Below are 16869 nucleotides of genomic sequence, written 5' to 3'. Positions count from 1 at the left end.
TATACACCACACCCCTTACTGTAACACACTGATAGAGCCCACACCCCTCACTGTAACTCTCTGATCTATCCCACACCCCTTACTGCAACACACTGATGGAGCCCACACCCCTTACTGTAACACTTTGATATATCCCACATTTCTCACTGTAACACTGATATATCCCACACCCCTCACTGTAACACTCTGATATATAGAAACATAGAAAATAGGAGGTGTAGGCCATTCAGCCCTTCGAGCCTGCTCTGCCATTCATTACGATCATGGCTGATCATCCAACTCAGTAACCTGTTCCCGCTTTCGCCCCATATCCTTTGATCCCTTTCGCCCCAAGAGCAATATCTAACTCCTTCTTGAAAGCGTGCAATGTTTTGGCCTCAACTGCTTTCTGTAGTAGCGAATTCCACAGGCTCACCACTCTCTGGGTGAAGAAATTTCTCCTCATCTCAGTCCTGAAAGGTTTACCCTGTATCCTTAGACTATGACCCCTGGTTCTGGATTCCCCCACCATCGGGAACATCCTTCCTGTATCTACCCTGTCAAGTCCTGTTTGAATTTTATAGGTTTCTATGAGATCCCCCCTCACTCTTCTGAACTCCAGCGAATATAATCCTAACCGACTCAATCTCTCCTCATGTGTCAGTCCCACCATCCCAGGAATCAGTCTGGTAATGCTTCGCTGCACTCCCTCTAAAGCAAGAACATCCTTCCTCAGATAAGGAGACCAAAACTGCACACAATATTCCAGGTGTGGCCTCACCAAGGCCCTGTATAATTGCAACAAGACATCCCTGCTCCTGTACTCTAATCCTCTCACTATGAAGGCCAACATACCATTTGCCTTTTTTACCACCTGTTGCACCTGCATGCTTACCTTCAGCGACTGGTGTACGAGAACACCCAGGTCTCGCTGCATATTCTCCTCTCTCAGTTCATAGCCGTTCAGATAATAATCTGCCTTCCTGTTTTTGCTATCAAAGTGGATAACCTCACATTTATCCACATTATACTGCATCTGCCATGCATTTGCCCACTCGCTCAACTTGTCCAAATCACCCTGAAGCCTCTCTGCATCCTCCTCACAACTCACCCTCCCACCCAGTTTTGTGTCATCTGCAAATTTGGAGATATTACATTTAGTTCCCTCATCTAAATCATTAATGTATATTGTGAATAGCTGGGGTCCTAGCACCGATCCCTGCGGTACCCCACTAGTCACTGCCTGCCATTTGGAAAAAGACCCAATGGGTCTTTGTTTCCTATCTGCCAACCAATTTTCTATCCATCACAATACACTACCCCCAATCCCATGCGCTTTAATTTTACATGCTAATCTCTTATGTGGGACTTTGTCGAAAGCCTTCTGAAAGTCCAAATAAACCACATCCACTGGCTCCCCCTCATCAACTCTACTAGTTACATCCTCGAAGAATTATAGTAGATTTGTCAAGCATGATTTCCCTTTCATAAATCCATGCTGACTCTGTCCAATTCTACCACTGTTCTCTAAGTGCTCTGCTATAAAATCTTTGATAATGGACTCTAGAATTTCCCCCACTACTGACGTCAGGCTGACTGGTCTATAATTCCTTGCTTTCTCTCTACTTCTGTTTTTAAATAGTGGGGTTACATTAGCTACCCTCCAATCTATAGGAACTGTTCCAGAGTCTATACAATCTTGGAAGATGACCACCAATGCATCCACTATTTCTAGGGCCATTTCTGTAAGTACTCTGGGATGCATACCATCAGGCCCTGGGGATTGATCAGCCTTCAATCCCATCAATTTCCCCAACACCATTTCTCTACTAATACTGATTTCCTTCAGTTCTTCTCTCTCACTAAACCCTGTGTTCCCCAACATTTCTGGTATGATATTTGTGTCCTCCTTTGTGAAGACAGAACCAAAGTCTGCATTTAGTTGGTCAGCCATTTCTTTATTCCCCATAATAAATTCCCCTGTTTCTGACTTAAGGGACCTACATTTGTCTTCACCAATCTTTTTCTCTTCACATACCTATAGAAACGTTTACAATATCCCACACCCCTCACTGTAACACTCTGCTATATCCCACACCCCTCACTTTAACACTCTGCTATATCCCACACCCCTCACTGTAACACTGTGATATATCCCACACCCCTCACTGTAACACTCTGCTATATCCCACACCCCTCACTGTAACACTGATATATCCCACACCCCTCACTGTAACACTCTGCTATATCCCACACCCCTCACTGTAACACTGTGATATATCCCACACCCCTCACTGTAACACTGTGATATATCCCACACCCCTCATTGTAACACTGTGATATATCCCACACCCCTCACTGTAACACACTGATATATCCCACGCCCCTCACTGTAACACTGATATACCCCACACCCCTCACTGTAACACACTGATATACCCCACACCCCTCACTGTAACACACTGATATACCCCACACCCCTCACTGTAACACTCTGATATACCCCACACCCCTCACTGTAACACTCTGATATACCCCACACCCCTCACTGTAACACTCTGATATACCCCACACCCCTCACTGTAACACACTGATATACCCCACACCCCTCACTGTAACACTGATATATCCCATGCCCCTCACTGTAACACTGTGATATATCCCACACCCCTCACTGTAACACTGTGATATATCCCACACCCCTCACTGTAACACACTGATATATCCCACGCCCCTCACTGTAACACTGATATACCCCACACCCCTCACTGTAACACACTGATATACCCCACACCCCTCACTGTAACACTATGATATATCCCACACCCCTCACTGTAACACTGTGATATATCCCACACCCCTCGCTGTAACACTCTGACATACCCCACACCCCTCACTGTAACACACTGATATATCCCACGCCCCTCACTGTAACACTGTGATATATCCCACATCCCTCACTGTAACACTGTGATATATCCCACACCCCTCACTGTAACATTCTGATATATCCCACACCCCTCACTGTAACACTCTGATCTATCCCACACCCCTCACTGTAACACTCTGATATACCCCACACCCCTCACTGTAACACTCTGATATATCCCACACCCCTCACTGTAACATTCTGATATATCCCACACCCCTCGCTGTAACACTCTGATATACCCCACACCCCTCACTGTAACACTGTGATATATCCCACACCCCTCACTGTAACACTCTGATATACCCCACACCCCTCACTGTAACACTCTGATATACCCCACACCCCTCACTGTAACACTCTGATATACCCCACACCCCTCACTGTAACACTCTGATATATCCCACACCCCTCACTGTTACATTCTGATATATCCCACACCCCTCGCTGTAACACACTGATATACCCCACACCCCTCACTGTAACACACTGATATACCCCACACCCCTCACTGTAACACTATGATATATCCCACACCCCTCACTGTAACACTGTGATATATCCCACACCCCTCACTGTAACACTCTGATATACCCCACACCCCTCACTGTAACACTGTGATATATCCCACACCCCTCACTGTAACACACTGATATATCCCACACCCCTCACTGTAACACTCTGATATACCCCACACCCCTCGCTGTAACACTCTGATATACCCCACACCCCTCACTGTAACACTGTGATATATCCCACACCCCTCACTGTAACACTCTGATATACCCCACACCCCTCACTGTAACACTCTGATATACCCCACACCCCTCACTGTAACACTCTGATATATCCCACACCCCTCACTGTAACATTCTGATATATCCCACACCCCTCGCTGTAACACTCTGATATATCCCACACCCCTCACTGTAACACTCTGATATATCCCACACCCCTCACTGTAACATTCTGATATATCCCACACCCCTCGCTGTAACACTCTGATATATCCCACACCCCTCACTGTAACACTCTGATATACCCCACACCCCTCACTGTAACACTGTGATATATCCCACACCCCTCACTGTAACACTCTGATATACCCCACACCCCTCACTGTAACACTCTGATATACCCCACACCCCTCACTGTAACATTCTGATATATCCCACACCCCTCGCTGTAACACTCTGATATATCCCACACCCCTCACTGTAACACTCTGATATATCCCACACCCCTCACTGTAACACTCTGATATACCCCACACCCCTCACTGTAACACTGTGATATATCCCACACCCCTCACTGTAACACTCTGATATACCCCACACCCCTCACTGTAACACTCTGATATACCCCACACCCCTCACTGTAACATTCTGATATATCCCACACCCCTCGCTGTAACACTCTGATATATCCCACACCCCTCACTGTAACACTCTGATATATCCCACACCCCTCACTGTAACATTCTGATATATCCCACACCCCTCGCTGTAACACTCTGATATATCCCACACCCCTCACTGTAACACTCTGATATACCCCACACCCCTCACTGTAACACTCTGATATATCCCACACCCCTCGCTGTAACACTCTGATATATCCCACACCCCTCACTGTAACATTCTGATATATCCCACACCCCTCACTGTAACACTCTGATATATCCCACACCCCTCACTGTAACACTCTGATATATCCCACACCCCTCACTGTAATGCTCTTGGATAACTGTGTCGTGTAATGCAGAAACCATATTAATCGGGCTCTTTATGATATGTACAACTCCCTGATGTAGCCTTCATAGAAATTGTTTTTAATAGCCTTTTGTTTAACTTGATTTCCAAGTGCAGCCTTTATAAGCTATGCTCCTGCTACTTTAATGTTCTTTTTGCTTCTAATGGATTTGTATTTATTTTTGCTGTTAAATGTTGTGAGGATTTAGTTGTGTGGACTCCAGACAGCTGCAGCTCTGTCAGTGCTTTCAGTATTTACAGTGAACTATTACACCCCAGAATGTTTCCTGCCCTGCTGGTTTCCCTTGATCTCCCAGATGAATGGGCTTTAAGGAAAACTGAGTAAGAATTTAGTCCAGATGTTTGGGCAATTTTCGAGCAATGCGGAGTCTCTTGCTGAAGTCTGCCAAACCAGTGTCTTTACTGCATCTCCATCCCATAATCCCATAGAGCAATCCCCTTCTGCTGAGTTTCAAATCTTGAGCATTTTGTTGCAATGAATAAAGACTAGATGGAGAGATGGATCGATTGTTCGAGAGAGAAAGATCGAGCGAGATCACCAGACCTTGTTACTTGTCTCATAGCAACACACTGAAGACTAGTATAGCTTGAGATCTGGACATCATTTGACTGCAGAGAGCCTGGAGAGACCAAGGGGAGAAGGTAAAATTCCCCTCTCCATTTTTTTGTTAAATCTAATGTTCTTCTTCGCAAATTCTGTTTCATAATTGCAAAGCTATGAAGTATAAAAGCTCTCTCAGCTTCCACATTAATTGGTTGGGTTTTATTTTTACATTTGTGCCAAAAGTACCTTTAAATTTCTCATGCCAAATATAAATTAAAATTAATGTACAGACACACTAAAGAACCCTTCAATTTATAGCATTACTTGAGCAAAGAAAATAGCAAAGGACCCAGTTTGTTTTTGATCTAAGCATGTTTTTGAAGGATTGCCCTTGTATTTTTTTTAATGACTGATTGTGAAAGTGCTGTTCAGCTCTCCCTGGTGGTTATAATGAATCATTGTACTGCCCATTGTGTCACTGAGCTAGGTCTGATCTGCACCTAATCTGCCAGTTTGTCCAAGGCCTTCTGGTTTGTTGGCCTGGTGTAATATCTACAATCTCAGGTTCAATAATCATTTCACTCTCCATTCAATGTGATCAGCAACACACAGGCATTTTCTGGAGTGAAATATTAATATGTACTTTCAAATAAATATTCTGAGATCTGTTATCATTTGCAATGTGATTTTTTTTTTTGTGTATGTTTCCAAATAACTGATTAAGTAGTAAATGGAGCTACTGCATTAGACCATTCGCTGGTGTGGCTACTGGTGTCAGCTTGACTCAGTGGGTAGCAGTTCTGATGAAAGATCACAGGCTTGAAACATTAACTCTGCTTCTCTCTCCACAGATGCTGCCAGACCTGTTGAGTATTTCCAGCACTTTCTGGTTTTGTTTCAGATTTCCAGCATCCACGGTGTTTTGCTTTTATTTTTGGACACAAAAGACCCAAGATTTCTCCTTGTGTCCTGGTCAACCTTTATCCCTCAATCAGAACAGCCAAAACCAGATTATCCAATCGTCGTCTCATTGCTGTTTGTGGGACTTTGCTGGTCTCAGTGAAACAACAGGTGGGATAGTACAATTGGCCACAGCAGCCTGGATTTGGAAAATCTGTTTTGCCTCTCGGGTGGACCAAAGCTTGAAATTAACATTCGGCATTTCAGGAATTTTTCCAGTCTCAGCAATGAAATAATGTGGGTTATTGTGGCCATTTTTGGTGCTTCAAAACACAGTCAATATAATTAACGTAAAATGGTGTTTAGAAATACCTTGCAGGGATATGGGGGGAAAAGCAGGAGGGGGGAGTGGGATTAATTGGATAGCTGTTTCAAAGAGCTGGTACAGGCACGATGGGCCGAATGGCCTCCTGTGGTGGACAATTCCATGAAATGTGAAACACAAGCAATGATCTTTAAATAATGCCAGCCCAGCTATAAGGTTCAAATATAACTGCATACAAATGATTTTTTAAAAAGAGATCACTCCAGAAACGATAGGCGTTCGATGGGGGGAAAAAAGAGCAAAACAAAAGATCTATATAGAAATTAAATACTTTCAGCTTAACAAAGCAGAACAACAGTGTGTTCTGCTGATGTGTTTAATTGCAGACAAAAGCCTTCTCTGCGTAATTCATTATACTGAGTATAAATACTGCAGCAATATTCAGATCAAACCATAGCGAGCGAGACAGAGAAGCAGAGCAAGCATCACCCAGTCACAAGCAAAATGGGGAAGGTAAGTTGTTATTCAGTGGGTAGCCCTCTCACCTCTGAGTCAGGAGGTTGTGGGTTTGAGCCCCAGTCTTGCGCACATAATCCACGCTGACACTCCCAGTGCCAGTACTGAGGGAATGCTGTGCTGTCGGAGGTGCCATCTCTGGGATGAGGCCCCTGTCTGCCTGCTCAGGTGGGTGGAAAAGAGCCCACGGCCACTATTTCAAAGAAAAGCAGTGCGGTTCTCCCTGCTATCCTGGGGGCCAATAAATATCCCTCAAACTAACATCACTAAAAGCAGTTTATCAGGTCATTATCTCATTGCTACTTGTGGGATCTTGCTGTGTGCAAATTGGCTGCCATGTTTCCTACGTTACAACAGTGAGTACACTTCAAAAATATTTCATTGGCTGTAAAGCAATTTTGGACAGCCTGAGGTCATGAAAGACACTGGATAAATACAAGTTTTTTTTAATATTGGTACTTGTTCCTCATCGGGCTCAGTGTTGCGAGGAGGAAAAGGAAGAAAACTGTCTATAGCACACAAAGTTGCCTCTTTTATTAAAAAAAAACTCCTTTTTGGTATGTAGGTGTCTCTGGCCAGGCCAGCATTTATTGCCCATCCCTAATTGCCCTTGAGAAGGTGGTGGTGAGTTGCCTTCTTGAACCACTGCAGTCCATGTGGGGTAGGTACACCCACACTGCTGTTAGGAAGGGAGTTCTAGGATAAGTCCTACTGGGACAAAGCTGAACACAAGTAAGTGATATATTGATAATCGGGTTGGGAATGTCAATGGGCTGATGGGTCTTCACATCTTCCTAACCATGGGATAATGTGGACATGGGGCTACAGATAGGGAGGGAAGAAAATGGGAAAATTTCGAGAACAGTTACTCCCAAGTCATTTGAAAAGAACTCCTCTTTGGAATACTGCTTGTTTTTCATAGATCATTTTCTACGAGGATCGAAACTTCCAGGGCCGTCACTATGAATGTACCAGTGACACCCCAGATTTGCAGAGTTATTTCAACCGCTGCCACTCCATCCGCGTGGAGAGTGGTGTCTGGGTGGTTTACGAGCGTCCCAACTACCTGGGATACATGTACGTTTTAAGGAGAGGCGAGTACCCGGAATACCAGCGTTGGATGGGCTTCAATGACAACATCAGGTCTTGTCGCATGGTCCGTCAGGTCAGTCTCAATGATGTATCAAAAATCTTACGTTTGCACGCACCTCCTGCTTACAAAACCGTATTTCTTCTTGTTCTGTTTTTGCTATGCCTTTGTGTTAACCTGCATCCACATTTAGAATGGAGACTGCTTATGTAAACATGTCATGCTGCAGTTCCACCCTCCTGCCAGTGGTGGTGCTGCAGCCTGTTCAGTGATACACCTCCACTACCCAAATTGCCATCAGTCTTGCTATTTAACCGTAAATAAAATCAATTGAAGTATATAAAAATGAAGGCAATGTATGACTTTAAAAGGGGGCCAGGATTTTGTCTATGCAAAAATCATCCCAATTTTCTCCCATTCTCCAGACCGCTTCACCTGAAGATCTTGTCTGGTGTGACGCACGAGGAGTCAAGATTGATTAGTATTTCAAAAGATTTCCAAATCTGTTTGAAAAATACAAAAGTACACAATAACATTATCCCATGTGCCAAAATGAGATCAGGATGCATTAATGAACATTGCCTACTGAACATGGGGATTATTTGCTTGTAGACTAATTGATAGAGATTGATCACTGGGATTATTCAACAACTCCATTATCATTGTAACTTATGGCTATCAGGATGGTAGAAGGTGAACTAGATGGACTTTGGACTTTCAGCGTCCAGTTATTCCTACATTTAGTCATTTAGTAGTACAGAACTTGAGTATTGCTAAAAATAGAGACATGTTGTCGAAGCTTTTCTTCTTGCACTCATCAGGACAATATGCAAGAATAACCAATGAAAGGGAAAACAACAACTTATACTGCATGAGAAGAGAGTGCTGATTGGTTGGCAAATGAACACTGGTAGAGATGTGGCCATGGCAAATGCACCAGTTTACATTGCCTGACAGTAAAGTAATACACAGGGCAGACAAAGAGAACATGTACACACATTGTGCCTGTTTCAGCTGAACAAAATAAGTGAGAGCCATTCACTGGTTCATTCCTCAAGGCAATGCCTTGACCAATCAGAGTCAAGCTGCCTGGTTTAAATTTCAAACAAAGCTTGGCAGTTAACTGTTGGTCACCGTAAACTGGTGCATTCTCCATGGCAACGCCTCTACCAATCAGAGTTCACTTGCCAAACAATCAGCACTCTCTTTTCATGCAGTATAAGTTGTTGTTTTCCCTTACATTGGTATTCTTGCGATTGTCCTGATGAGTGCAAGACAAAAAGCTTCGACAACATGTCTCTATTTTCAGCATTATTCCTACATTGTGTGATAAGAAATTCCAATTCACCAATAAAATAAGGTAACAATAGTGTTTAGTGGGAAGGACTCCCTCCTCTAACCTCTTGCTGCTGCTGTTCAACTGGATGAAGAGGTGGGAGAAGAGCAGAGCAGCCCTGTTTGACTCTCTCTCCAATTCTTGTTCCCTCTTCACAAACTAGTGTGACACTTCCTTCTGTCAGTTCAGCTGCCAGATATATGCCCACACTCTCCAACTCAACCACGTTATATTTGTATTATGTAAAATTCCACTGTTTTCTTCTCAGCCAAGCGGTGGATTCTACAGGATAAGGATCTATGAGAGACCAGAGTTTGGAGGTCAAATGATGGAATTCATGGATGACTGCCCAAACGTCTATGATCGCTTCCGACACCGTGAAATCTTCTCCTGCAACGTGCTGGATGGAGCCTGGGTCTTCTACGACCAGCCCAGCTACAGGGGAAGGCAATACTTGCTGGAACCGAGGGAGTACAGGAGATACAGCGACTGGGCTGCCATCTCTCCCATGGTTGGATCTTTCCGTCGTGTCGTGGATTATTAAAGGAAATGGTATCCTGACACTTCAATTAAAATAAATCAATCAGTAGCAAAATACAATGGTGTCACTTTCATTTCATATATTAAAACAATTGTTGGGAGTTGAAAGTGGGGAGTCTCATAACTCCTCATTAGAGGAGTTATACAGATACATTAAAGGTCAGTGCAAGCTTGTGCTGGGTGTCAGTTCTCTCACACTTTCCAATAGTACAAGAGAAAAAAAAAATGATGATCTGGCAAGTTTGGAGACTAACTGATGCATTGGGATCTTGCTGTGCACAAATTGGCTGCCGCGTTTCCTACATTACAACAGTGACGACACTTCAAACATTTCATTGGCTGTAAAACGCTTTGGGACGTCCTGAGATTGTGAAAGGTACTGGATAAATGCAAGTTTTTGTACATGAATCTGTTCATGAATTAAGCAGTCTTGTATTATGTTAATCGCTCTTGAAAATTACATGCAGCCCTTTTACAGGCAAAAGATTCAAATTTATTTACAATTAAATGACACAAATAATGCAGAATAGAATTAGCCAGATTCTGAATACAAATATTACAACAGACATCCGAGTCTGTCAAGAGATTCATTTAACCTTTTCAAGTCTCACATTACAGAATCTACCCGTTCCCAATATCAGAGATGAACTACAGAAACTACAGCATGTTTCCTGTTCTTTTCCACGTAGTTTCCTTTAGTCAGGTTCTCAACCAAACCTGACAAGATTAAAATTCATAAATCTAATTAACAATGAGGTTGGGTGATCAGATAAAACCGGATGAGATCACATTCAGTAATGCTTAACATTACACTTCAAAGATATAACATACTTCCAATAACAATCAACTAAACAGTCTTTTGCAGAAGCTAAACTATTTTCGGTCTGCAAAGCTCGAATTCAGTCACCAGACAAACAATGGATATGCTATTAGCTGGTTGCAGATGCAGAAATGACCTCAACCATTAGTACTTCAAACCAGCATACTAATCTTATCTTAACCTTAAATATTGCATATGCTGGAATTCTGAAATAAAAACAGAAAATGCTGGAAATACTCAGTAGGTCAGGCACTACACTGGAGTATCTGCCTTGACTTTTGTGCTCAAGCCCCAGAGTGGGACCTGAACCTGGTGATTCAGAGGCAAGAGTGTTACCAACTGAGCCACAGCTGACTCCACAAGATGCACTGCAGCACCTTCCAAACCTGTGACCTCTACCACCTAGAAGGACAAGGGCAGCAGATGCATCGGGATGCCACCACCTGCAAGTTCCTCTCTGAGCCACACACCATCCGCCAGTTGGCCAAATAGCTTGCGTGTGGTTCAGAATAACACCAACAGCATAGGTTCAATTCCCATTCTGGCTGAGGTAGATTTGGGGATTTGCCTCTTCACTCTGCCCCTATGTTAATCAACCAAACTGTCATTCCCTAACAGCACTGTTGGTGTATCTGCAGCACATGGACTACAGCAGCTCACCACCAACTTCAAGGGCAATTAGGAATAGACGTTTTTTTCCAAAAATATACTTTATTCATAAAAATCTGTAAAAAAAAATTACAAAACAGCACCAAGGTGACATTCCAAAAAGTGCCAAGGAAATCAGTTTTCTTCAATACAGGAGTGAATTGCCTCACAACCCTTCCATTCCATTTTACATACAATGTACATTTTACAGCTAAACCATATTTGGTGTATACAGCCCGAGGGGGTTTCCCATGGGTCCAGACCCTCAGTTCACTATGGTGGGAAGACCTTACACTGTGGTCTTTCCCCATTGAGCCGCCATTCGAGCTACACAGCAAACATCAAAACAACCAGGAACTCAGTGAAAAGCCCCAAGACAGTCTCAGGGTAGCTGATACACTGAGCAGTAAAGGAAGTCCCGCCTTAGCTCGCTTCCTATTGGTGGCCCGGTGGTAGCCAATGGCTGCAGGAGGGCGGGCCGTGCGCCGATTGGCCGAGACGTCAGTTCCGGGTCGGGTTACCAGGGGGTCAGTATTACATTGTAGTCCGGGCTCGGCCGCAGGAGAGGAAAGAAGGTAAAGGCTGCACGCAGAGTAACGGCGGTTAGTGGGCCGCGGAGGGAGAGGCGGGATACAATGTAACCAGGGATACAGTGTAACCAGGGGCCTGGGGATACAGTGTAACCGGGGATACAGTGTAACCAGGACCACGGGGATACAATGTAACCAGGGCCCGGGGATACAGTGTAACCAGGACCACGGGGATACAGTGTAATCAGGACCACTGGGATACAGTGTAACCGGGGCCCGGGGATACAGTGTAACCAGGACCACGGGGATACAGTGTAATCAGGACCACTGGGATACAGTGTAATCAGGACTATGGGGATACAATGTAACCGGGGCCTGGGGATACAATGTAACCGGGGATACAGTGTAACCAGGACCACGGGGATACAGTGTAATCAGGACCACTGGGATACAGTGTAACCGGGGCCCGGGGATACAGTGTAACCAGGACCACTGGGATACAGTGTAACCGGGGCCCGGGGATACAGTGTAACCAGGACCACTGGGATACAGTGTAACCGGGGCCCGGGGATACAGTGTAACCAGGACCACGGGGATACAATGTAACCAGGGCCCGGGGATACAGTGTAATCAGGACCACGGGGAGACAGTGTGCCCGGGGATACAGTGTAACCGGGGCCCGGGGATACAGTGTAATCAGGACCACTGGGATACAGTGTAACCGGGGCCCGGGGATACAGTGTAACCAGGACCACGGGGATACAATGTAACCAGGGCCCGGGGATACAGTGTAATCAGGACCACGGGGAGACAGTGTGCCCGGGGATACAGTGTAACCGGGGCCCGGGGATACAGTGTAATCAGGACCACTGGGATACAGTGTAACTGGGGCCCGGGGATACAGTGTAACCGGGGCCTGGGGATACAGTGTAACCGGGACCACGGGGCTACAATGTAATCGGGGATACAGTGTAACCAGGACCACGGGGACACAGTGTAACCGGGGCCCGGGGAGACAGTGTAACCAGGACCCCGGGGATACAGTGTAACCAGGACCACGGGGATACAGTGTAACCGGGGACACAGTGTAACCGGGACCCGGGGATACAGTGTAGCCAGGGCCCGGGGAAACAAGGTAACGGGGGCCTGGGGATACAGTGTAACCAGGGCCCGGGGTTACAATGTAACCGGGGATACAGTGTAACCAGGGCCTGGGGATACGGTGTAACTGGGGATACAGTGTAACCGGGGCCCGGGGATACAGTGTAACCGGGACCACGGGGATACAGTGTAACCGGGACCACGGGGATACAGTGTAACCGGGGCCCGGGGATACAGTGTAACCGGGACCACGGGGATACAGTGTAACCGGGACCACGGGGATACAGTGTAACCGGGGCCCGGGGATACAGTGTAACCGGGGCTACAGTGTAACCGGGGCCCGGGGCTACAGTGTAACCGGGACCACGGGGATCCAGTGTAACCGGGGCTACAGTGTAACTGGGACCACGGGGATACAGTGTAACCGGGGATACAGTGTAACCAGGGTCCGGGGATACAGTGTGCCCGGGGATACAGTGTAATCAGGACCACGGGGAGACAGTGTGCCCGGTGATACAGTGTAATCAGGACCACTGGGATACAGTGTAACCGGGGCCCGGGGATACAGTGTAACCAGGACCACGGGGATACAGTGTAACCGGGGACACAGTGTAACCGGGACCCGGGGATACAGTGTAGCCAGGGCCCGGGGAAACAAGGTAACGGGGGCCCGGGGATACAGTGTAACCAGGGCCCGGGGTTACAATGTAACCGGGGATACAGTGTAACCAGGGCCTGGGGATACGGTGTAACTGGGGATACAGTGTAACCGGGGCCCGGGGATACAGTGTAACCGGGGCCCGGGGATACAGTGTAACCGGGGCCCGGGGATACAGTGTAACCGGGACCACGGGGATACAGTGTAACCGGGACCACGGGGATACAGTGTAACCGGGGATACAGTGTAACCGGGACCACGGGGATACAGTGTAACCGGGGCCCGGGGCTACAGAGTAACCGGGACCCCGGGGATACAGTGTAACTGGGACCACGGGGATCCAGTGTAACCGGGGCTACAGTGTAACTGGGACCACGGGGATACAGTGTAACCGGGGATACAGTGTAACCAGGGTCCGGGGATACAGTGTAACCGGGACCACGGGGATACAGTGCAACCGGGGCTACAGTGTAACCGGGACCCCGGGGATACAGTGTAACCGGGACCACGGGGATCCAGTGTAACCGGGGCTACAGTGTAACTGGGACCACGGGATACAGTGTAACCGGGGATACAGTGTAACCAGGGTCCGGGGATACAGTGTAACCAGGACCACGGGGATACAGTGTAACCGGGGCCCGGGGATGCAGTGTAACCGGGGCCCCGGGGATGCAGCTTAACCGGGGCCCCGGGGATGCAGCGTAACCGGGGCCCGGGGATGCAGTGTAACCGGGACCACGGGGATACAGTGTAACCGGGACCACGGGGATACAGTGTAACCGGGGCCCGGGGATACTGTGTAACCGGGGCCCGGGGATACAGTGTAACCGGGACCACGGGGGTACAGTGTAACCAGGACCACGGGGATACAGTGTAACCGGGACCACGGGGAGACAGTGTAACCAGGACCACGAGGATACAGTGTAACCGGGGATACAGTGTAACCGGGGCCCGGGGATACAGTGTAACCGGGGCCCGGGGATACAGTGTAACCAGGGATAGAGTGTAACCGGGGCCCGGGGATACAGTGTAACCGGGGATACAGTGTAACGGGGGCCCGGGGATACAGTGTAACCAGGACCACGGGGATACAGTGTAACCAGGGGCCCGGGGATACAGTGTAACCAGGACCACGGGGATACAGTGTAACCAGGACCACGGGGATACAGTGTAACCAGGATCCCGGGATACAGTGTAACCGGGGCCCGGGGATACAGTGTAACCGGGGCCCGGGGATACAGTGTAACTGGGGATGCAGTGTAACCGGGGCCCCGGGGATACAGTGTAACCAGGACCACGGGGATACAGTGTAACCAGGACCACGGGGATACAGTGTAACCGGGGATACAGTGTAACCGGGGCCCGGGGATACAGTGTAACCAGGGATAGAGTGTAACCGGGGCCCGGGGATACAGTGTAACCGGGGATACAGTGTAACGGGGGCCCGGGGATACAGTGTAACCAGGACCACGGGGATACAGTGTAACCGGGGCCTGGGGATACAGTGTAACTGGGGCCCGGGGATACAGTGTAACCAGGACCACGGGGATACAGTGTAACCAGGACCACGGGGATACAGTGTAACCAGGATCCCGGGGATACAGTGTAACCGGGGCCCGGGGATACAGTGTAACTGGGGATGCAGTGTAACCGGGGCCCGGGGATACAGTGTAACCAGGACCACGGGGATACAGTGTAACCAGGACCACGGGGATACAGTGTAACCGGGGATACAGTGTAACCGGGACCACGGGGATACAGTGTAACCGGGGGCCCCACGGATGCAGTGTATCTGGGGTCCCCAGGCATGCGTTGTATCCGGGGGCCCCGGGGGAAGGGGTGCAACGGGGGGGCCCCGGGCGAAGGGGTGCAACGGGGGGGCCCCGGGGGAAGGGGTGCAACGGGGGGCACAGGGGGATGCGGTGCAACGGGGGGCCCCGGGGGATGCGGTGCAACGGGGACCATGGGGATACAGTGTAACCGGGGGATGCGGTGCAACGGGGGGCACAGGGGGATGCGGTGCAACCGGGACCACGGGGATACAGTGTAACCGGGGATGCAGTGTAACGGGGGGCCCCGGGGGTGCAGTGTGGAACCTTCCACCCTCTCCTTCGTTGCCCACTCCGGTTTGCCCTCTCCTTCGTTGGCCTCTCTGGTTTGCCCACTCCTTCGTTGCCCACTCCTTCGGTTTGGCCCCCCCCTCCGGTTTGGCCCCCCCCACTCCGGTTTGGCCCCCCCTCCGGTTTGGCCCCCCCCACTCCGGTTTGCCCCCCCCCCCCACTCCGGTTTGCCCCCCCCCCCACTCCGGTTTGCCCCCCCCACACTCCGGTTTGCCCCCCCCCCACACTCCGGTTTGCCCACCCCCCCACTCCGGTTTGCCCACCCCCCCACTCCGGTTTGCCCACCCCCCCACTCCGGTTTGCCCCTCCCCCACTCCGGTTTGCCCCTCCCCCACTCCGGTTTGCCCCTCCCCCACTCCGGTTTGCCCCCCCCCCCACTCCGGTTTGCGCCCCCCCTCGTTGCCCCCTCCCGTTTACCCTCTCCTTTGTTGCCCACCCTCTGTCGTTGCCCCCCACCCTGCGTAACCCCTCCGGTTTAGCCCCCTCTTTCGTTGCCCCCTCTGGTTTGCCCCCTCCTTCATTGCCCCCTCTGGTTTGCCCCCTCCTTCGTTGCCCCCTCCGGTTTAACTCCTCCTTCGTTGCCCCCTCCGGTTTGCCCCCTCCTTCGTTGCCCCCTCCGGTTTGCCCCCTCCGGTTTAACTCCTCCTTCGTTGCCCCCTCCTGCGTTGCCCCCTCCTGCTTTGGTCCCCTCCTCCGCCCCTACCCCGTCCTTTATTGCCCCTTGCCCTTTTACCCCGTCCTTTAATGCCCCCTATCGCCCTTGTCTTTAATGCCCCCCATTCTGCAGCGTTGCCCGGTATTGATCCATTCAGACCAGCAGTTGTCCGAAGACTAGGTAGGGTGTTGCTTCTACCCCAGTACCGTTAGTCTGGCTGTCTGCACTGGCTCTGTGGGATTTGCCCTCAAAGCTCAGTCCTCATAGTTTGCTGCTATGAAGGTACCTGGTTTTTTTATGCACTGGTAGAATACTTCAACTAATGCAGAGGAACAATTGAAAGTAATAATGATTAAATACTGCAGCATTAATGTTAATTCTTTAAAGTTGATATGTTAAAAAGTGA

The 16869-nt window shown here is 48.7% G+C and overlaps 1 protein-coding gene across 3 annotated transcripts; it reads left to right on the top strand.

The window, feature by feature from the left end:
- The first annotated feature begins 95 nt into the window (after positions 1-95).
- LOC137358716 (gamma-crystallin M2-like) lies at positions 96-9949 on the top strand. 3 transcript variants are annotated; one of them, XM_068024957.1, is made up of 4 exons: positions 6954-6962; positions 7888-8125; positions 9167-9173; positions 9665-9949. In XM_068024957.1, the coding sequence occupies exons 1-4, from the start codon at positions 6954-6956 to the stop codon at positions 9933-9935; spliced, it is 525 nt and encodes a 174-aa protein (XP_067881058.1). In that variant the 3' UTR covers positions 9936-9949. The 3 variants fall into 3 exon arrangements, with proteins under 3 accessions (XP_067881056.1, XP_067881058.1, XP_067881057.1); XM_068024955.1 differs by lacking the exons at positions 6954-6962; positions 9167-9173 and adding an exon at positions 96-116 and having other exon boundaries at positions 7888-8130; positions 9660-9949; XM_068024956.1 differs by lacking the exon at positions 9167-9173 and having other exon boundaries at positions 7888-8130; positions 9660-9949.
- The last annotated feature ends 6920 nt before the right edge of the window (positions 9950-16869 follow it).

This window comes from Heterodontus francisci, chromosome X (genome assembly GCF_036365525.1).
Source record: "Heterodontus francisci isolate sHetFra1 chromosome X, sHetFra1.hap1, whole genome shotgun sequence".
NCBI lineage: Eukaryota > Metazoa > Chordata > Chondrichthyes > Heterodontiformes > Heterodontidae > Heterodontus > Heterodontus francisci.
Note: the sequence above shows the minus strand (reverse complement) of the source record. Positions and strands in the feature narration are given on the sequence as shown.